The 22344-nt window shown below is 41.4% G+C and overlaps 3 protein-coding genes across 5 annotated transcripts in view; 2 read left to right on the forward strand and 1 right to left on the reverse strand.

The window, feature by feature from the left end:
• zmiz1a (zinc finger, MIZ-type containing 1a) overlaps positions 1 to 7315 on the forward strand; it is a 91420-nt gene extending 84105 nt beyond the window's left edge. For 2 of the 3 annotated variants that reach the window (XM_069658026.1, XM_069658028.1), the window contains 10 exons: positions 241 to 382; positions 539 to 749; positions 867 to 972; positions 1134 to 1294; positions 1391 to 1458; positions 1560 to 1628; positions 1703 to 1986; positions 3061 to 3257; positions 3744 to 4031; positions 4201 to 7315. In XM_069658026.1, the coding sequence (XP_069514127.1) occupies positions 241 to 382; positions 539 to 749; positions 867 to 972; positions 1134 to 1294; positions 1391 to 1458; positions 1560 to 1628; positions 1703 to 1986; positions 3061 to 3257; positions 3744 to 4031; positions 4201 to 4308 (1634 nt within the window). In that variant the 3' untranslated portion in view covers positions 4309 to 7315. The remainder of the gene's footprint in view (positions 1 to 240; positions 383 to 538; positions 750 to 866; positions 973 to 1133; positions 1295 to 1390; positions 1459 to 1559; positions 1629 to 1702; positions 1987 to 3060; positions 3258 to 3743; positions 4032 to 4200) is intronic. The other variant, XM_069658027.1, reaches the window with a different exon arrangement.
• Positions 7316 to 8739: 1424 nt separating this feature from the next.
• ppifa (peptidylprolyl isomerase Fa) lies at positions 8740 to 10992 on the forward strand. Its single transcript, XM_069658029.1, has 6 exons — positions 8740 to 8924; positions 9021 to 9051; positions 9163 to 9251; positions 9336 to 9432; positions 10277 to 10352; positions 10453 to 10992. The coding sequence occupies exons 1-6, from the start codon at positions 8781 to 8783 to the stop codon at positions 10586 to 10588; spliced, it is 573 nt and encodes a 190-aa protein (XP_069514130.1). The 5' UTR covers positions 8740 to 8780; the 3' UTR covers positions 10589 to 10992.
• A 1225-nt stretch (positions 10993 to 12217) lies between these two features.
• zcchc24 (zinc finger, CCHC domain containing 24) overlaps positions 12218 to 22344 on the reverse strand; it is a 42872-nt gene continuing 32745 nt past the window's right edge. The window contains exons 3-4 of the mRNA XM_069659146.1: positions 21641 to 21805; positions 12218 to 17699 (exon numbers count right to left, since the gene is read on the reverse strand). Coding sequence (XP_069515247.1) covers positions 17586 to 17699; positions 21641 to 21805 — 279 coding nt within the window. The 3' untranslated portion in view covers positions 12218 to 17585. The remainder of the gene's footprint in view (positions 17700 to 21640; positions 21806 to 22344) is intronic.

A 22344-nucleotide genomic window follows, 5' to 3' on the forward strand; every position in this document is an offset into this window, starting at 1 on the left:
CAGTCTACATTTCAAACCTGATGATTTTGAACGAGGCATGACATCGGAGGTGGACGTCCTAGATTGAGGAAGTGTAGTTTAGCAAGCTCCAGGGCCCATTGGAGAAGCGGATAGCATCCCATTTTCTACCGTAATGGCATTAGCTCCCCATAATAGCATGATAGGACTGAGGTTGAAAAAATTGGCGAACTGGCCCTTTAAGTTCTAAGTTGACACCCCATCCCATTTCTCCCCTCTCAGCTAACCCCAATGAGGAGCTGCGGCTGACGTTCCCGGTCCGGGATGGAGTGGTGTTAGAGCCGTTCCGGTTGGAGCACAACCTGGCTGTCAGTAACCACGTCTTCCACCTTCGACCGTCCGTCCACCAGACCCTCATGTGGAGGTAAGACCACCACAATCCCTCCAATTCTATTAAATATGCAAATTTGCTCCTATAAATGCAAAGGCTGCAAACATCATAGTCATGTACCATAACAAACAATATGGCTGTCTTCTTTGCATGCTAACTTCTCCTTCTGTTGTCCTGTTACTCCCACAGGTCAGACCTCGAGCTGCAGTTTAAGTGCTACCACCACGAAGACAGACAAATGAACACCAACTGGCCCGCCTCCGTCCAGGTCAGCGTCAACGCCACGCCCCTCACCATCGAGCGGGGAGACAACAAAACCTCCCACAAACCCCTGCACCTGAAGCACGTATGCCAACCTGGAAGAAACACCATCCAGATCACAGTCACCGCCTGCTGCTGTGTGAGTGTAAAACCACTAACAGAACAGAAATGTAATAATGATTTAGCTTAGTGTATGTGTTGCGCAGAATTGGTTTTGATTTTCAGTATGTTTTTATGTTCTCGTGTTGCTTCGCAGTCCCACCTGTTTGTGCTGCAGCTGGTCCACCGGCCATCTGTGCGATCCGTCCTCCAGGGGCTCCTTAAGAAAAGACTCCTTCCTGCAGAACACTGCATCACCAAGAGTACGCCTCATTTTGTCTCTTAGTGTTGTTAATATGCAAAATTACATCTTAATTACACAAGCTTGCATCTGTTTCTCCTTATGGTTTGCTTTAAGAGGTCTTGAAGTACACCTGCAACAAAGAAGTACCTCGTCTCTGAAATGCTTTGTTCTTCTTTTTAGTTAAGAGGAACTTCAGCAGCGTGGCGGCCTCGGCAGGCAACACCACTCTAAACGGGGAAGACGGGGTGGAGCAGACGGCCATTAAAGTGTCGCTGAAATGTCCCATCACTTTCCGACGCATCCAGCTACCCGCACGAGGGCATGACTGCAAACATGTCCAAGTATGTTTGAATTAATTAAACCTCAATATTTATGAAAAAATGTGTGGCTTTGAATCATAATATCACTCTAATAAAATGGCATGTTGTTCTCCACAGTGCTTTGATCTGGAGTCCTACTTGCAGCTCAACTGCGAGAGGGGGACATGGCGGTGTCCTGTGTGCAAGTATGTGAAAAGTTGTTCTTTTATAAGGGATGTACAGATGAGGTCACATATAAGGAACGCCTATAATAGATCAAATCTAATGTGTCTTTCTCTCCTTTCAGTAAAACAGCATTATTAGAAGGTCTGGAGGTGGACCAGTACATGTGGGGAATTCTCAATGCCATCCAAAAGTAAGTTTTTCTCTTCCACTCAATCCACCCAAAAACTTGAGTCCATTGTTTCTAACACTTTGTCCTTTTAACAGTTCAGAGTTCGAGGAGGTCACTATAGACCCGACATGCAGCTGGCGACCTGTCCCCATTAAGTCTGAGCTACACATCAAAGAGGACCCTGACGGACCGATAGCCAAGCGCTTTAAGACGATGAGTCCAAGTCAGATGACCATGCCTAATGTGATGGAGATGATCGCCCAGCTAGGGCCTGGCCCTGGCCCAGGACCTGGACATGGCCCCGGACCAGGTCCCAGTCCCTACCCCCCGCACCCTGGGCAACATGGTAGTGGCAACGGGGGAGATTACCCCGGAGCAGGTAAAGAAAACCAGCCAGGATCCTCCTGTTTAAAAAGATAACAGAATAGTAACAGAATAATCAGCTCATATGTTTGGAAAGTGTTGCAATTTACAGCTGGAGATACTGATGTGACTCTTGTGGATCACACAAAAAAACAGCCCCAAGGAGAGTTTATTTCTGACCATGATTAAAGCTCTGATTACACAAAAAAGTAGAAAGTGTTTATTCTATTTTGAACCCACTTTGGGGAGATAACTTTTTGCAACAGTAGCATAGATTTTATCTAAGAAGTGGAGGTAGCCTCTGTTGCTTAAAGTGGAACCAATGCAGAAGTGCCTGTGCTTTAAACCTGCATTCTGTCTAACAGCCAGCAGGGGGCAACCGCACACCAGCCAGGAGAATGACCCTATTTGTAATTGATTAATTAATTAATTAACCTCTGTTAACTTTTTCCTCAATATCTGCTATTCCTATCTTTCTCAATACAGTATTTACATTACATATTTCACTCTGTGATACCTGTGGAGTAGCTTAGCATAATTTACAGTTTAAAAAACTCACACTCACACTGGTGCTCTGTGCAGGCCCTCATACAGCCTCTGCCTGAAACGACTCAGTCAGTTTGTCCCTTTACGAAACCCCGCCCCCTACAAGCCTGCTTTCTGCTGATTGGCCAGCTCTCTGAAGCCTTCTCAGTTTTTTCTACATGCTACACATCACAAAGTGCAGCATGTAGAAAAAACTGTGTGAAACCTGGCGTTCACAGCAGCCTGCAGACTGAGCTGAGGAGCCTGGGGATTACTCCAACATACTTTTACCTACAGATTTAAAACTTCACTTAGTTTAGTCTGGACATCCAACATTGTAACATTATGTCTTAAAATGTGAAACCTCTTAAATTTAGTAAATAATGGTCCCAGTACAGTCGATGATAAAGCAGGGTCGTCTACCTGCCAAAATGGTGAACTCAAGGCTTTAAAAAAAGTGACATCATGGTGGCTACCTCAACTTCTTTTACACAGCGTGTGTGTCAGCAAGGCCAAACAGCAGTTTACCCTTTGACATAATGAATGTGTTCTTCTGTCCTTAAAGGCAACAGTTACCACAGCCAGGCGAGCTTTGACTTCCCTCATGGGAACCCCTCTGGTGGTGGAGTTGGAGGAGGAGGTGGTGGAGGAGGTCCCCCTATGAATGACTTCATCCACGGCCCCCAGCTCTCCCACCCCCCGGATGGACCGGGTGGCCTCCTCTCGCAGGACAAGCCCCTCAGCCACGGCATGAACGATGGGGTAAGTTGGGTTGACTTGCTTGCTTTTTAATGCAATTGCTCCAAAAATATGTTAATGGAAATAGTCCAACATTGTACAATGTAGTTTGGTCTGACTTTTTAGTTTTAAGTATCTTTTTATCTCCTGTTCTGTAGCAAAATTTGATACCTTAGTTTGTTGCTGAACTGTTCCAGCTGTAGTGAAATAAGAGACTCAAATTTGTTATCTGAACAAGGTGCAGCCTGTGCCTCTGGCCAGCATGTGTGCTCAGTCATGCTCACATGCTCATGTCACCGTATAATGTTGCAGCTGTACATGTCTGCCGATCACAGCTACCATTTATAAGGCCTGGTCCATATTATTCACGCTGGAACTCATTCCGCTTTTCCTCTTTTTCTTCCCACGCATCCCCACCCCCTCCTTAACACTCCACTCTGTCTGTCTCTTACTTTATCTTTCTCCTTATTTTTCACTCCCCGTCTATCTCGCTTTCTCTCGCACCTGCAGATGTCCCATTCCGATCAGTCCCATAACTCCATGCAGCAGATCTTGCATGCGTCTCCCCACCCCGGCAGCCAATCAGGGCCGCCCTTACATCACACTGGCCAGTCAGGGCAGCCCTTGCATCACAGCGGCCAATCATCGCAGCCGCCTCGCCAGTCGCAGCCTCAGCCGCAGCCTCAGCAGCAGCAGCCGGGGCAGAACAGTCACCCGCACAGCGATCTGAACTTTAACCCCTCGTCAGACGGACAGATGGGCCAGGGAGCCCAGGATATGCCTGAACCCTCGCTGGATGTAAGTGTGCCCGCTTTAAGGCACCATAAGCTTCCTGTTAACAGCTTTTTGTCTGCTGCAGCTGCTCTCATCTCTTTGCTGTGTGCTCTGTTTGTGTGACGACTCTGAAATCACAGTCATCCAGTGTCAGAAAGATTAATCCTTGTGTTTTTCTGTCTTTTTCACACAGCTGCTTCCAGAGCTGGCCAACCCAGACGAGTTACTATCATACCTGGACCCCCCCGACCTTCCCGCCAACAGCAACGACGACCTTCTCTCCCTCTTTGAGAACAACTAGCCCTTCACCTCCCCCCCTAAAAATAACCTTCCTGCACCTACAGGAGTCGCGATGTGTTTGACTGTCCGTCCACAGACACCTCACCGACCTCCTATTCGAGCTGCTTCCTGTGATCACGCACGCACACACACACACGGTCCCTCAACAGATAACGTGTGGCATAGGAGCAGGGCTGAAAAAAAGAGAGGCACCTGTTTGGGAACTCCAAGGGAGAAAGCAGGACCGCCGCTGCTCACTCCTCCCTTTCTTTTCCTCATGTAAAGATTCCACGCACCAGTTCCACCGCCTGACTCGAACACGCCATTTACAGCCATGTTGGCGGACACTAAAGTGATATTATATATATACATATATGATATTTGTGACTTTTCAACTGAAAACTGTGCAGCTATAATCATCATGTGTAAACAACATGGAGGAGACTGTTGTAGCTTTGTTTTTTTTTATTATAATTTTCCTTTTGTGAAAAAAAAACAACGTCTTGTAAGAGTGTTTTTAACCTATTTGAAATGTGTTCTTCCAAAACTTTGGCACATGCCGGTGACCTTTGACCCCCCCCCCCACCAGACTTGTCAGTGTGTGTGAGACAGCTGAGTAACTGGAACTTATCAGAATCCGAGCACTGAAAGGACGCGCTAAAATGTCCTCCAGTGTCGACAGAGGAAATGAGTGCACATTGTGCAATGTAGTGTGTGTGAGTGTGTTAGTTTGTGTATATACCCATGTGTCTGTGTGTTTATGTTTGGTTTGCCTGCAAGCGTACGTGAAAGACAGCAGGGAGAGAACGTTTAAGGCGCAACGGATGAAAGATCAGTCCACCTTAAGAGCTGTCTCGTGTCTTCTTCTCCAGCCAGCCTGCGGCTGTTCTTGTGTATTTATTGTAATGTTTCGCTCTTCCTCATCAAATTCAGCACCATTTTGTTCACAAGTGCATGTGTGCCAACGGCTCCTGTTGTCTTTGTCCAGCCTAAACGTGCTTGATCAAATCTGTTCTCTCTGTCTTTATATTTATTATTTTATTTCAGATTCATCTTTTTTTTTTATTACTGTTGTTTTATGTGTTTTATCTTTGTCCCACGTTGAAATTAATCAGACACCCATCACCAAAGTTGTCCTATGCTTTTTGTAAAGGGGTTGGGCTGCCTGGATATTATATCAGTGTCAGAGCAGGATGTCAACATCCTACAGACGTCTACAGAAGTTTTTAAATCACTGTATTTTATACAAACGTCTGTGTGATTGTACTGATCTTTCCTTTTGTCGTTCTGTTGCTGTTGACCTGCATCTTTTTGGGCAAAACATCCTGCATGATCCAACAGTGTGTCCAGAGCTGTTGTATATACCCTTTGTGAATACTTTGTGACTGTACAGTACTGGACGTATCTATTACTGGCAACTACACGGTACTGTATGTCTGTCAAGGAATACACTCACTCACACACACACAGAAGCCCCTATAATCAGTCCAATATTGTAACAGATGGATCCAAATGCACTCTCACTGGCCTTGTCTTGAATAACTGTGTGTTGTGTACAGTTTTTTCATTACGATGACAGAAACAATGCATCAGTTAAAGGGATTATGTCAATCGCTCAACAGGCAAGTGTTTAATTTTTTTTTCTTTTGATATAAAAATCAATCGGGTTTTAAATGAGCTCTTTCATTTTCTGTCTCAAAGAATTTTAAAGCAGCTTTGAGGTCCAAATTTCTCCCAAAATTATTTGTCTACAATTATTGAAACGAGTGATTTGTCCTCTTTATTTAAAATGTGCAAAATGTTCTGTGGATTGTTTCGAGGCCTGACGATGAGCTTTTATACCACGCTTTTCAAAAATGTGTGAACATGATTTGTGTATTTTTATTTTATAAAAATACGCATTTTATATTGTTTTAAGTTATTGTTTTTGTCCTGTGTTTTTACGACAGGTCTAATTTGGTTTACACAGTTTTATGCAGTACAGTCAGTGAATTTAAATTATACTGTATGTCGTTGGTTAAAAGTTTACCCCGTTTGAGATTTGTTATTTGTTTGAAGAACCAAATATGACTTTACTGATATTCAGAATTGATCAAATCACCTGCAAAAAAAACACAGCTGAAGGATCAGATTGTTTGTGTTTGTTTATGTGTGTGTTAAAGACAATGCACTGCCGCATTGGGATGTTTTATTTCCCTACACAGTGTGTAACTGTAACCTTTCACAGAATCACGTCTAGTAATTGAGCGACACAAATTGTACTGTCTGATTGCAGCCTTTGGAAATTGAGGATTTAAAAGAGAATGCAATTGCTATTGTAAAATGAAATTTGCGGGGAGACGCCCTCCTGTTTGCATTGCGACGGGAGGCTGTTGCTGAGGGTCGGGGTGGGGTTCGGGATGTAAGGGAAATGTGTATATACTGTAAATGACAAATAGAGACACGTTAACAGAAATGTATTCATTTTCTCCAGGAGGAGTGTGCATAGTGTATTTAGAATTTGTAAAGCTTCCATCCTCCTGTCAGACATTGAATTGGCAAAATGAGTCTGTGTTTGATTGCGTCTGTGCAGACCTCTCTAACCACGCCTGTTCATTTATGTAAGATACTTTATGTACCCCTCCACGTGGGGTCTCCGAGAAAAAAAGACATTTTTTCCTTTGTGTAATATTAAACTTCTGTGTATTTCTCTATTACCTGTGTACTTTATAAAGGTGCTACAAAATTATCAAAGCCTTTTGAGGTATAATTGGGACTTGGAGACGTTGAGCTTTGAGTGGCTCTGAAGAGTTTCCAAATTTACAGTTTGTAAAAAAGAATTTTGTCAAATTTACAATTTTTATGCAATTTGGCAAAAATATGCTATAAAGGTACAATCTGAAGTGATTGGCACAACAAGTGGCAGTTGTCTCTTTGGTTTTGTACATTCTATGTACAATCATTTCATATTCTAAACTGGTCAGAAAACATTGTGATTTTTAGTCTTGCAAATCTGTATGTAGTTAGATGACGTGACATCCTAATATTTATCTAATAAATATGTATTCAGATGAAACACAATTAATGGCCTCTCCATCTTTTGACATACAAAGTGCAAGCAGCATTTTTTAAACATGATAAAGATAGATAAATAAAAAGGCCTTCAGGATTAAATGAATATTTACAATTTCAGTCATTTAAACATGTAAAAGGAGATCTTTAATAGCATTGAATATCATTGTATAACATATAAGCCTTTTCGAATAAAGACATTTTCACATTTTAATGGAAGAAAAGAACAGGTATCAAAAATAAAAGTAACAACGTCCATTTAACTGCTTTAGTTCCCGGGTCCCTGCCTTGTACATGCTGGCATTGTCAAAGTCATAAGTAACACCTGTGCTGTTTCCAGTACCACAGGTCAAAAGATCTGTTGTGAAAAATGCCCAGCCACCACTTTAATATTAAGTTCATTAATATGCTCTTGGTAAATGAAAGCAAACTGTTATCTCTTAACCTATGAGGTGAAATAAATACTAAAAGAAAGTATAATGAAGGTAAATTACTGCAGCAAATAAATAAGCAAGTAAGTCACAGATTGGAATGGGCAAAAAGTACTGTGGGCCTCTGAGTGGAGCTTTCCAGATAAACAAAACACTTGTTCTCTGTTCAAATTTCCTCTTGATTAAAACTTTTGCAACATCCTGTGATGGTCAGTAATGAGGAGCATCAATTTGTTATAGGCAACATCAATGCTAAATTGGGCCGTGGGATGATTAGGGGCACTGTTATATGAATGCTAATTTTTAGTGTCCAGTCCATGACAATAACTGAATGTGTCTCGCACTGAGAAATATGCAAATGGTATCAATATTTCAAAAAGCCTTGCATTTCTTTAGTATAGATTAACTATAGTATCTCTTTAAAAAAAAAAAAGCATAGATAAAATATTACTCAAGGTTAATCAAAGACAAAGTATAAACAAATAAAAATACAAAAATAGTATTTCGGCAGATTGTTTTCTTAAATCAGTCATCAGTCAGTTAAATCAGTTTAAAATCAGTTTTCAATAAAAAAAATTTAAGTCAAACGTAAGCCAAAATTAATGTGTTGTAACCTAACAGCATTTTAAGGAAAAGAAATACAAGGTACACAATTAAGCATTTCTTAACTTTTAAACATCTCCTTCCTGGACTTCCTGGATGGAGTTGTTCGGTTGTCATGGAGACAGCTCAAACGCTAGGGTTAGGGTTACCCAGTTAGCATTAGCAGTTACAATTTTTTATTATTTGATAAATGACTATTCATTGGGACAAAATGAGAAACTCCAAACAGCAGTTATACCCTGTATAAAATGTGTTTATCTTTTGTCAACTCACGTAACAGTTGCTGAACCTCCCACGCGGGGTCGCTGTTTGCCTCAAAAAGACGTGTCTGTGTGACGTCACATGTAAACACTACCAGCAGCAGCACCCATGGCCTGTTCGTCCTCCTCTACTTGTCAGCTGAACAGAAATGTTACAAATAAAAAACCGCATGAGATACAGCTCACCTGGCATCGCCGCTGCGAGGCTGTTTTCTTCCGGTCCCGCCAAGAACCCGGTAGTGTTTCTGGACATTGAGGCCGACAGTGAACCTCTCGGGAGAGTTATCATTGAGGTAGCTAGCTAGCGTTAGCCTCCTGTCTAAGGACAGTGCATCGCTTAGTGTCAACATTCATTCATGAATTTTATTGTGATTTGTACTATCTTACAGTTGAACGCAGATGTAGTGCCAAAGACTGCAGGTATGTTTAAGCTCTGCTGAATAATTTACTGTTACAGTTGTTGTATATCATTATTCAAATAACTTACTGCCCTTATTTTAATATGAATTAAGACAAACTATTTAACCACAGAGAACTTCAAAGCCCTGTGCACTGGGGAACATGGCTTTGGATACAAGGGATCCGTGTTTCACAGGGTCATACCTGAGTTCATGTGTCAGGTAAGAATTACAGTAAAGTTTGCGTAAAAAATAAGTTTGCTGTGCTGCTTTTGCTCTTGCTTTTGCTGTGTTTTTCTGTTACAGGGGGGAGATTTCACCAACCACAATGGCACAGGAGGGAAATCTATATTTGGGAAAACATTCAAAGATGAAAACTTCAAGTTAAAACACACTGGTCCAGGTACAAATCAGCTCACATAATTACTGTTGGCTAATTTATCTCATTTTAGAGGACAAAATAGACTTCAACCTAGTCTGAAATTTTGGCTAATGAAAGTATTTTAAGTGGCAGGATACAAGCTTAGTAAATGGTTAGTGTTTTGTTTTGAGGCTCTTGTGTATTGATGAAACAGTAGATGATTGATTATATGGCAGATCTACAGAAAATTAATCAGCAACTTTAGTAATTATTGAATCAATTAATCAATCTAAAATTCCAGGTTGTCTCTGGTCAGATCCCTCAAATTTGAAACATTTTCTCTTTTTCCTGACATCTTTGAAGAATTAAATACTTGTCAGTCCCCCCAAAAACATGCACAAATGTATCATCAAGGAAATAATCCTAAATTGCAGACTTTATCTTGTGTTTATCACAACATATTTGCTTCCTCAAGGTACATCTGCCAGGTTTCTGTCTGTATCTTAATATAGGTGCCTCTCCACAAGGTGGCAGTGCCTAATTTCATGCCGCACTAAATCAACCTTCTACATAGATTTTGCACTCCCCAGGTGAACGACCTACTTTTTAGTGCATCAACATACACTAATCAAAATAACTCCTTTCTTGAATAAACTTCCCCCACAGGTTGTTTACTTGGTGCTTAATTTTGCAGTGTTGCATAATCACAGTTTGCATCATTTTCTCAGAATAACAGAAAGCAGACTCTGTTGTTGACTTGTGTCATGCTTCTTTGTTTGCTACAGTCAGGCCTAAATGTTAATGGCTCAACGCTTAAAGGGAAACAAGATGTTACTGATTGCTTCCAATTTGATTTATTTACTTTCTGGCCTTTCAATCTCTGCAGGAACACTTTCAATGGCAAACTCGGGGCCAAACACCAACGGCTCCCAGTTCTTCATCAGTACGACTAAAACTGAATGGTAAATACTTTGTTGAACTTAATAAGACATCTCATAGTCTTGCTACATCCTAATCTAATCTCTACCAGTGGCTGAAGGCATTCTGTCTCCGTTTTGACAGGCTGGATGGTAAACACGTGGTGTTCGGGCAGGTGAAGGAAGGTATGGACGTGGTCACCCAGATGGAATCTTTTGGTTTACATGACGGCGGTGTGATCAAGAAAATAGTCATCACGGACTGCGGAGAGATCAAATAACACCCAAGGTGACACATGGACTGTTGGATGACTCAGTTTGCCATCATTTAGTATTTACTTTATCTTTAGTCCCTTCTTAATGATTCTTTTAAGGAGGAAGTGAATCCCTAAAATCTGATATTTTTAATGTTGATTATAATTTAAAAGATCCACAGATTTACCCTTTAAAAAAACAGGTATGAATGTTTATAGTGTGTTTTCTTATAAATCATAATAATAATCAATATTTGCACTCGAATCGCACAGATACATTTCTATCTTATTTACAGATGCCTCGCTTTTCTAAGTTTTGACTCAACCCATCTACTCTGTGTACACATCCCCAGTGTTCCACTATGTAAAATGTTCTTATTGTGCAATTATTCCACATTTACTGCCTATTAAATACCCGTTTTAAGATTTTACTAGCTCTGGTCTTAGTACAGGACATTTGCTCTCTTGTGCCACCGACCCTGCTGGTTTTAAAGCTTCCTGGAAATGATCCAGCAGCTTTTTTTAGACACCGGGCTCCCCAGTGCGACTGACTTCCTGTCCATCAGAGCAGGATGTGACATCATGTGACATCCACCTACAGTGGATCCTGAATATCACATGAATCTAGCTGACACGATGATAGACCTGTGGGCTACAGCCTCATTGGACACAGCCAATGCAGATAATCTGCTGGAACCATAAAGCAACCTGAAAATGTCTTCAGCGTGTATGTGGGCCGCTCTTCCCCCTCACTGCCTCTTTATTTAAAACACAGAGCGCCTGGAGGAGAGGGCGAGAGAAAGGGAGAGCAGGACATGTCTGAAAGCCAGAGACTGGGTGGTGCTGCTTATCGAGCTAATACTTTATGAAAGTAAATAATGAAGCGACGTGAAAAAGCAGCTCCTGCCCCTAAATGAAACCATATGCTCGCTGACCTTCCACCGTTTGTTTGAATTCTCCGATTACATTGTTGCTATAGAGACTTTTCAGCTCTCACTCTGTTTGAGCTCGAGATGTTGTAACAAACTTGATATAATTTGGGTCCCCACCCTCTGGTTTAGTTTTAGTTATTTGGAATGCACGTCCAATATTGTGCATGGAAACTTGGCTGGAGAGACGGCGCTTCTGTGGCCAACGTTTAATACACATGCAAAACAATGACATCTTTACAGCTGGTACGAGCTGGTTCTTCTGCTGTAAATGTCCACATCTATCACACAGCACCCATGTCGGCTTGTGTCCTTTTTTATGTTTTGGTTTTCCTGTCCGCAGTTTGTCTCAAAGTGTTGAAATCAAGACCTGTCAGCTCGATGTGTCTGTTATCTTTCAGCACTTTCACAGGGAAGGAAAGTTTAACGAGGCTCTCCCCCTCCCGCGTTACACAACCACCATGAATAATCCATTAAAAACGTCTTTCTCATAATCTATACGCTTCGTACTCTTGTGTAAGACTTCAAGCCTTGGCTCAGAGACGCTGCACAGTGTGACGATGAAAACATATACTGTCTGTAATGAATGTTATACAGGCAGGAGCTCTCAGAAAACAATGTGTCGCTTTTGGCTGAAATCTATCTCCAGAAAGAACAACTCCCAGTTACTGGTAGAAACAATTCAGCAGAGGACCCAAACAAATAAAACTGCGTAATCCAAGCAGCCCTAATTCAATATGACTTTTATTCATCAAACTTGACAGCACTAAAATGTTTTCCCAACTAACAAATAAGGCACATTTTGGAATGCCATTTCATGGACATGAAAAACAGACCTGTGGTCTACCCTCGAAACCACGACTGTCCTTGTTTCCCAAAAATCATCGTCTTCCCTACCTCACGCCTGTCTTCTGTCCAATTCAAATATTACATTATTGCAATATTGCATTACAAACATCTCAAGTGATACAGACAGTAAAGAATACAAACTTCCAAATTGACCACATAAGTGTTAACACATTACATTCAGTAAATATGTATTATTCGTAGAGGCTACACTAGCGGTAAATGAAATACTTCAGGACTAATAACAATCAGAAGTTGCTGATCATGTTAAAAACAATATGTACTGTAGCAAACTACTGTAAAGTATTTAAATAAGTATACATTGCACAACATAGTTCATTCAAAACCAAACACATGCACATGCAAACTCTAGAATAGTTCTTTGTCACACACGCGTTCTTGACAAAAGTATACACTTTCTAAACTACTAATAACACTATAACATTTTATAATAGTTTCTTGTCATTGCTGCTTTAAGCAAACTACATCTCACAGTTTAACGTGCTTTTACAGTGGTGAGTATCCATCACTAATTAAGGAAACAAAAGACTTCTGCATGTTAACACAATATATCTTCATAATATCGTTTACAAAATGAATACATGGGACTGTATGGATGTAAATGGCAGCTCATAATTAGTTACATAAAGCAACTGAATAACATTGCAGTTTATCCAATACTGATAACATCATAAAACAAAACACAAAAATACAATGGCTTATAATTGAGAAAGGGTATTAATTATGTACCAGCTTTTTTTTTTTTAATAATAATCTATGTAGACATCAATATTTCCTTCTTAGTGTAACTTTGTTGCATAATCTATACAAAAAGTGTTGTAAAAAATCTTTCCATAAATATTTCTGCAGGATATCCCCTCAGATTCTTGTAAAACATAAAGAAAAAAAAACTCCCAGCTTTGTTTATTTCTCAGCAATAGGCCCTTCTTCACACACAAAAAAAAGCTTCAATATTGCATAACACTTTTAAAGAGCTACTATCCTTGAAAATGATGGCCATCAAATATATACATAAAACAGTCTTTCTTTGTCAGGGAAATAACTCTCGAGTTTTTGCAGATTGCTTTAAAACTTTCAACATCTATTAAGTGTTCCAAAATACACATCTCATTCATAGAAAATAACAAATTTGAACTGAAAAGGTTCTAGAAAAGTCAAGTATGTGTAATTCAAGACATTTCGTCTGAAAGCAGAGATTTCTTTTTTGTGTGAGTATACTGTATCGACTGCTTTCATTGGCTCGTGTTTGCCACTTTAAATGTCTCTGGGACGAATCAACTTCTAACTGAGCTTCTCATTTCTGGATGAAAATAACATTGTTACGTGTTTATGAGGTTAGTCTGTAAGGCATCATCGGTATCTGTTCCTCTCACTACAGCCAAATAGTATGATGAGGACCATATGGTTCAGATGTAGAGACCTGTTAGTGGCATCACGCAAAAGAAAGACTATGTTAACAGTGAGGAAAATTGATTGTTCCCAACAGTGGGGGGCTGAAAAGGGAATCTTTCATCAAGATTAGGTCTTTGACCTAAGGTCATGTAGATGCATAACCCCCATTTTTTTTTCTTTTAAAGGGGCACTCCAACAATTTTACTCAAGAAGTTCAGTTCACTCATCATGGAGAGCACTATCGCACTGGAAAATACGGTTGTTAATTGTCGTCTGTAGCTCTGGGGGAGCTTTGTCCAATCAAAGAAAATACCATCATCGTGTCAAATAAGCAGATCATGTCATATGCATGTCGTCATCTTTTTCTCAGCTTCACCTTGGAGAAACAAAAAACTTAATACAATCTAGGGGGGTTGGAGATTCAAAGATCTTGGCATTAACCTTAAACAGGTGAAGGCTTGTGTCAACATAGCACCTTTTTCTGAGCGCCAGCCAGAGAAAAAGCGCTGCACCCAGCGTCTATTTTCAAAGCGCTCCGCCTTTTTTGTGCGGCCGCTCCCGAGCGCCTCGAGTGGAAAATCTATGAACTTTTCAGAAAGGTGCAAGTTTCGTCACCGCCTCCTTTTTTTAGGCAACCAATCAGATGGGGCGCCACTCGTCACCCTGGTTACCACCAAACATGGAGGAGCAACTTGTTTTGGCTGTTTCTGTCTACCCAGAGCTGTACGCTATGACAAACAAACTGTAACACAATTGAGACCGACAAGCAAGCATCGGGAGCAGATGGGCCAGACACTGTTGTGGTTTTATTGCCCTACACGTTGTTAGCCTGTTGTTAGCTCTGTAGTTACTTAAATTTATTGTCGTCACAGACACAAAACCTGCGAGCAGCATTTTTTCATTCGCCGTTCAAGCACTTCATCCCAGCGCTCCCCAGTGCCCTGCCAGCACTTTTCTGCCAGAAAAAGATGCTATGTGGACACGGGCCCTGAAAATGTTAATGAACTGCATTATGGGAAATGTAGGACTTGGCGTTTTTGGAGCTTGAGCCACACTAGGGACTGAAAATAGAAATGATTTCAATCTTAACTGAACTAATTTGGCCTGTTTTGTGTCTCTTGTGTCCCACGCCATGTTTCCCAAGCTTGTGAGACTGCAATAATAAATCAACTGGAGCGCCCCTTTAAATCTCCAGATGGAAATTAGCTAACTTTCCCTAAACCGTAATGTACCATTATCAGTCACTGCAAACTCTTCCACTAAGGCAAGTGACCATGTTTATTTCTTTAACAAACCCCCGGATAAACATAACTACAATAGATTTAAAAAAAAAAAAAGACAGAGTGAGGTCCACAGATTCATGTGCGACTCTTTTCTGTTGTAAGGATCGACTAAGAAATAACATCTTTGTTGATATTCCATGACAACAGACCACAGTAGGATTGTTATTGCCAGCTGGAAATGCTGTTTCACTCGGCCTGTGCCTCCAACTCAGCTAACTGCGTTGAAGCGAACACCCACCTCGCTCGAAGTTTAAACTTCTTATAGAGAAACTGCATCATTTTCTTGTCCTTTGAACCTGCATTAAACTTCCTATGCATCACAGTTACCACATGCACGTATACTGCTCCAACTCTGAGCCTCTCCCTACATTTCTTTACCAATTCCAAATGGCCTCCAAGTCCTGATACTTCAGAATGATTTAAATCTTTTAAGGCACATATATTGCGTAACAGTTTAAAATATAGGCAACCAGCTTTTATAAGGCTAGAAATACAGTACGTATAAAATAGTTTACAATTCCTATAAAAATGTTCCTTGAAAAGTAGGTTTCTATAATTTCCTCTGTAATGCTGCAGGTCTGCGCGGTGATACATGTAAACAGGATGTGTACTTCTCTTCCTTTAAAGACATCGGTTTATAATAGTAGGCACTTATATCCATAAAAATGAATATAAAAATCAGTATTAACTTCATCACTTTCAGTATATCCTTAAATCTTCAGCTTCAACTTCACAAATCAGCCCTTCAAAATAAAATCCTTTTGTTTCTCTCAACCAACCTGAAAGCCATTGCAGTTCTCCACAGCTTCATCTCCCTCTAGACAAACTTCACCACCAGCTGTATGACAGAGTTTTAAAGGGTGCAGGCCCTTTGGGAAGCATCAGTTTAACTTCACAGACTCCAATAAGGCGGCCAGACATCAACTGGCACAAAAAACGTGAACGAAAGTGTCTTTTTGTACGGAAGCCCAAAGCAGACATGCCTCCATATATTTTATCTACTCTGTTTTCCCGTGATAACGAGATATTTCTGGTCGTTCTCTCGAGATCTTGACTTCTCGTTATCGCGGGAAAACAACGCTTGCTCTCTCATGATAACTTTTCCAGGTAATCTAGATAACAAAACAGGCTGGTCTCTGTGATCTTACAAACCAGGTCATGTCATGCTGCCATTGCCCACACTAACGAGGTAAGTTGAGCCTGTTTCTCTGTTCGTGTGCTTTTACAACTCTGGGGATACGAGTTATGGCCATCTGACGTTACGGTGGTGCAGCGACGTTATCTCTTGATAAATAAGTCGAGATCTCGAGGAAACGACCGGAAATGACTCGTTATCGCGGAAAAATAATGTATGGATGCATGTCCGCTAAGTGCTTCCGTATATTTTGAATCTCTTTCAAGCAAATCTTATTTGCATTTTACTCGTTTGTAATGTCAAGCTTCAAATGTGAGCAGTTTTTAATCTTTAAAATCCTGCTTCATGATGCTAGCTTTTAATTTTGAAACATTAAGTATATTGGACACTGCCTGGATGAATCTTCTTTCAATTGGAAATTAGCCCCACTTACCTACATAACATCTACACCTCGCCTTTCTAGCACTACAGATAGTTGGCTACAAATATACTACAGGGAGGCTGAATGAAACCATATCTGTTAGCAACGCACTAAATCTAGACGAGAAGCTACATAACTGAACCTACAGTAGTTTCTAAAGACACGTGGAAGCACTAACACAATAATGTGATATACAAACATACAAAAAAACACATTTCTTTATGTCCCAGTTAAAATTCAAATTGCACACTAGACGACAAGAAAATAAATAGGCCAAATGTAAGCCAGGGATGTATGGCACATTGTCCCTCAGTTAATTCACAGTTAATAAGATGTGCTGCTGACCCTAACATGGCAAGACATCAAAGGCCTCGTATACATTATACCATCGCGAGAGGCCCGGGTTAAACGTTCATCACATTACCACACACGTCACTTGGCAGGGAAATGGAAGGCAGATCTCTGTAAACACAAAGACAACAAACCCCAAGGTGAGGTAATCTATCGAGACCGACACTATTAGTGACACCAACGCTTGGCGCTAATTTGTCCGAACAGTTAATAAGTGATGTTAAACATTGAGTTGAATTAGCGGTGGTACGTGTAGCCCGATGCGTGAAGCATAAAAAAAGAAGTCACTGATTTTGGCAAGATTTGAGCGCTTAGAGAGATTGATCCTAAGTTAAAATGTTCCTCTGTTTCCTGGATGAAATCTTCAAAACAGTCACTAAAAAAGAAGCAATAATGACTATTTTTCCACGGGTGGCTTAAGAGAAGGCGGAAAGAAGAGGGAGGATAAGAGCTACTGTCTATTTCTGAGGCTTCTAGGAGAAGGAGGGGAAGACGTGAGGACGAAAGGAAACCACTGTTGTGTGAAGGGCAGGGATGTGGGAATCCTGGATGTGAATTGGGCTGGCAGGAAGTAAACAGCCTTGATTGAAGATGAGCGATGCAACTTGGGACACGAAAGTCGCTCTCTGACTCTGGATGAAGATGATTATTGCACACGGCGGCAGTAGTAGCCCAGGACTTTACATTTCTCGCACAGGTGTTGCGGGTGCTCCTTGCTCTGGTCAGAAACATCCAGGCCATCTGGTTTCTCTAAAGGGCGCTGTGGATACAAACAGAGGACAAATAATGAGTCATATTACACTCTAAAGAAAGCAAACCAAGCAGCACCCACACAGCGTAAACCTCCCGAGTTTTGCAAGCAGTTTATTTGGCACCAGATTCAACTCTGCTATACGCCTAACAACTTTGGCCCCCATCATTACTCCCATATTCATCCCAGACTGAATGTGTACTAAACACAATTAGTTGCAGAGTTATGGCAGCGCACCATCGGCTCTGGAAACTTGCAGTACACTTTTATAAGCTGGTATTTAAGCAAAAGATCCAGTATGCATGTGATCATGATGACCTGTATGGAAATATCAGCAAATTGCTGCAGCAATGGCTTTCTTGGACTCATTATGGAGGACAAAGGGGATCTATCTGGGCCAGCAAGTTTGGAGGTTGTTTTAACAACCTGTCTGGAAACTTTTATTTCTCATCTATTGTTCCTTTCTTGTGAGAGCTGCTTTTAAAAAACACTGTTTAGTCCAAGTGTTCTTACTTAATGAATCCAGGTTACCGTGGGTCACTGGTAGGAGATATTTCAGTCGTTCACTAATGAGTCTACCAGGAAGCTTTGAGACTTTATTATCGGTGTGTTGAAGACATTGGGTCCTTGTAGAAAGCCAGAAAATCTGATGTTTTATGGAGTCCACACAGGAATAAGAACAAACTGGGCTCAAGTCAAGTCACGATGGGAATCTTCCCTGCTTATGTGTCCTTTAGCAAGAAACTTAAGCTCAAGAGAGTCTGTTCTTTATCTGAAGCTGCGCTCTGAAGCGATCAATAAGTTAAAGTGCGGGTTGGCAGGGAAGCAGGAATCTAATGAAAGTGTTTTTAGGTTTGTGTGAATCTAGGACATAGTTATGGTTTCAGAGGTGTTGGGGACACAATGTAGTTCTTCAACCAGGCAACAATAAACAAGGTTTAACCAAAAGTGTTGAATTGTGATATAAAAGTCTGTAATGACCCTAAAATTATATCCAGCTTCATGCATAGAGAACTGAGACATATTGCTGTGTTATAGCAAAGAAAAGGACATTTTATTCCCTAAGAGCATGCTCTCAAAGCTAAAACGGCCATTGAGAATAGAAAATGGCATGGCAACATTAATCTGCACGTCTACGTAAAATACATTGTGCTAGAGGCTAACACCCTAGCATCGAGGTACATGCTCGTGCTAATCAGTCATGAAACCTCTTGCTGTGACACTTATTCCCCCATGAATTTTTTTTCTTAGGATGTTACATTATTTTATTTTATAAAGATTTATTGAAGAGGGGGAAGGCTCTCTTATACCCCTTTCCCACCGAAATTAGCGTGTTGACGCAGGTTTTTCAGACCCCGGAAAACCTTATAGATGCCGATTGTCTCTTTTCCCATTGCCAGTGGAGTATCCTGCTTTCGGTCTCTTTTTTGCTGCGTCACCGTCTGACGTCACAAACATGCCCATAAAAGGGTTAGTAAACAGTGAAGATGTTACGGTGATTAGGTTTTTATTGTATCTCTTACTCATTCAGTCTGTTGTCTCGAACTCTGCGCCGACAAATGTGGAATGATGTTCGAGCGCTGCTAGAATCGGGGAATCACAGAAGTTACTGACGGAGCATAGCATCGCGCCGGAAAGGGGGCGGAGATTAGCGTGTCGACCCGGGTTTTGTGTTCCCATCAATGCCGATCGGAGCCGAGGCGATAATTACCCGGGTCTACTGCAGAGTCATTTTACCTGGGTCTGAAGGCCGATTGTAGCCTTTCCCACTAAGCAAAATAGCCGGGTGTTAGCAGGTGTTAGTGGGTATTTTGACCAGTATCATTGAACTAGCTAGAAATGTAAGTTAGCTTGTGCGTTAGCTTGGTCCCTAAAGGGGCAATAAGTTCACCTTGTTAACCAGTGTTTGTACACTTGACTCCTGGCTTACAGTGATTAGTGCCTTTGGATAACTTTTGGAGATGAAATTTAAATAAGGATGCATGGAGCAGCACAGCTTATAAGTGTTGTTAGCCTCCTCTGTTTGGATGCTGTTTGTCCTCAAAGGTCAGCACAGTCACAAGAGCCTGCTGGCATTCAAATGTTGCGTTTCTCCCATCACACCCATCAGAAATCATGCCCTCGGCTGAAAACAAACGCTTTGGGCGCTCGAGAGATATATTTCCCATCTGAGAGGGAGAAATATTTTATGCATGTGGATGGGATTGGAAAATACATATTCAGGTTATTTATGGGAAACCGCAGGGAGGGAGGGAGCCGTGCTGAGAGTTTGAGCTCTTTGATACTCGAGGACACAGAGGTTAGTGGTCCATTTCAAACGCTGACAGGGGGAAATATGTTAAGTGGGTGACATTGTAAATGCAGGGAATTTGCTTGCCTATGTGTTGCTTTGCCGCAGGACACAGGGGCACAGAGGAGTGAGGTTTTCTCACCAGTGAACCCAAAGAAAAGGAATGGTTTTGACTGAAAAATATTTAAGTAGCCTGGTGGCAATGTGAATGAACTCTTTCACCCTCGCCTTTTTAAGGGTATAGTTAATATTCTCGCTTAAAATCCAACCCTGAAGAAGATGCAAATGTATATACAAAAGATTTGGCAGAAATTATGCATTCACTTTTCATAGTCTGGGAATGTTGCAACGTCCTGCCAGAAATGTAGACTGAATTTATCGAGCAGTGTCCCTTTCCTGCTTTATAGTATGCAAGTGTTAACAGAGTGAAACATGGTCAGCCGTGGTATTCAGAGACCGAACAGGGCCTCAAACGGTAATCCTAATTTTATTTCAGGAAGTGGAATCGGAAGAATGTGGGAAAGCATAAATATTAAAAGATGAAGCGTTGCAGATAAATATATCTCTAGCTGGAGAAAACGGAGGATTCTTTCTCAGGCGATCCGTCTCTTTAGTCAACAGGCTGTGAGGAGCGTACTCGAGGTTAAGCCGAACAGACAGCTCAGCAGCGCGTTAATTCCCTCTGAGGGTTTGCTGTTCGGAGAAACACTCCACAGCATCTTGCTTAATGTGATTTCACTTTTTCATTTCCTTAAATGTGAGAGGAATTTCTGCAGCTGAAAGCCTCAATTACCCCAGAGTTAGTTTGTGTCTGTGAGCCGTTAATGGAGAAATGTTTGTTTAAGATTTGTTCACTACATGACCCCAAACTCTTATCAGTCAGGAAATGTTATTAGTTTGCACGGTGTTGGATTATAACCAAAGGGTGCAAAAGCAATCGTTAATGTTATAAGTTTGATTCTATTTTAATGAGGCCGTCTGGAATAACCTCAAGACAATACGCAGCAAACCAGAGTCTGGACTGTGTTAGCTTTGGATGAGATGGATGTTATTTTACTTTAAAGGGGACATTTCTTTAGAATTGGACGTTCTCATATTTTGGGTTTCACATTTTTTGGTGTTGCATAACAAACTGCATAATTCCGTGTTTTTCCAGAATGACGTTTTTTTAAAAGGTCGCCTCTGAAACGGGTCGTTCAGAACAGCTGCAGGTTTCTACGTAGAACCTTGCTCTCGCTGAAATAGACCAATCATCATTCACCTCAGGCTGCTTTCTCGCACTAGCTTGTAGTCGAGTCGTTGTCAAGATTACAGCTCACCCTTCCGATACTTCCTGGCGATTCTGGCGCCTACATATAAGGCGGAATAACCGATCCTAGAGCAGCCATGTTTTCTACAACTTTGGAGTGACTGTGCAGTGCGGCCGCTCCCCCACATGGGATCACACACGTGGGAAAGCGGCTATGCGGTCACTAAAAATACTGTCAGCCAATCGTGGCTAAGGTCTGACCTTTGAATGGCAAAACGGCTTGTTCGTTTCAGGAGGAAGGAGAGGCTCGGAAAAAAGACTTTAGAATAATAGAAAATTCATTGCATAGATAAAATATGTCTCCTTTAAGACATTAACGTTTGCAAACTTTTCAGAAAGTTTCTACTGTACCTGCTTGTGTGGATAGACGTTTATGTGGCATTTGATACATTCTTGTCCCATGTTGGCCCAGGAGTTTCCGCTCATCCACTTCCTCTTACACTTGGGGCACTTGTACTCTCCGAAGCATCTCTTCTTCCCCTGGTAGGGTGTCAGACCTTCCCCTTTGGGTCTGGCCTGTAAAGAGCAAAGTTGATTTTAAATGAGCGCACATGTGGGGAAAATCATTACTTGCACATTCTTGAACAGATAAATTCAACTACAGGAGTGTAGTTCTTTTCCCCCCCATTTAATGATGTCAGCGTGGAGAGTTCCACTGACAGTTTTAGGAGAACCTCTTGCATTCATCTGGACAGTAATGGATGTCGAGTTATGACAGCAGGGTGTGTCCACGCTTGTCGTGCTAATATCATACAGCGCACTCCTACACACAATTTGGCACAATATGCGGTTGTGTAATTGACATTTTCTTCCATTACAGCTGTTTTAAATTACTCCTCTGATTCTCATGAGGGAGATGATTACGAACAGTCAGTCAGCCATGAAAAAGCGCTAGCCTGAGGGCAATATTGTTGGGAGGAGCTGCTCCAATGACTTCATTTTGGCAGCTTTATTTAGGCCAGTATAACGCGATGGGGTAAAAGACTCATTCTTCCCCTAAAAGCGTGACAAAAACAAACGTACTTCTGATGTCATTCAGAAGATAAATCACAACA

Source organism: Semicossyphus pulcher, unplaced genomic scaffold (assembly GCF_022749685.1).
Source record: "Semicossyphus pulcher isolate SPU_LCO1_2020_fin unplaced genomic scaffold, fSemPul1.0.p SCAF_12, whole genome shotgun sequence".
NCBI lineage: Eukaryota > Metazoa > Chordata > Actinopteri > Labriformes > Labridae > Semicossyphus > Semicossyphus pulcher.

Bases quoted from the DNA above. Each gene is read 5' to 3' on its own strand.
- ppifa (XM_069658029.1), top strand. From the start codon at position 8,781: ATGTTACAAATAAAAAACCGCATGAGATACAGCTCACCTGGCATCGCC. The intron at 9,433-10,276 runs GTACAAATCAGC...CAATCTCTGCAG, and splicing joins GTTAAAACACACTGGTCCAG to GAACACTTTCAATGGCAAAC. The intron at 10,353-10,452 runs GTAAATACTTTG...CCGTTTTGACAG, and splicing joins AGTACGACTAAAACTGAATG to GCTGGATGGTAAACACGTGG.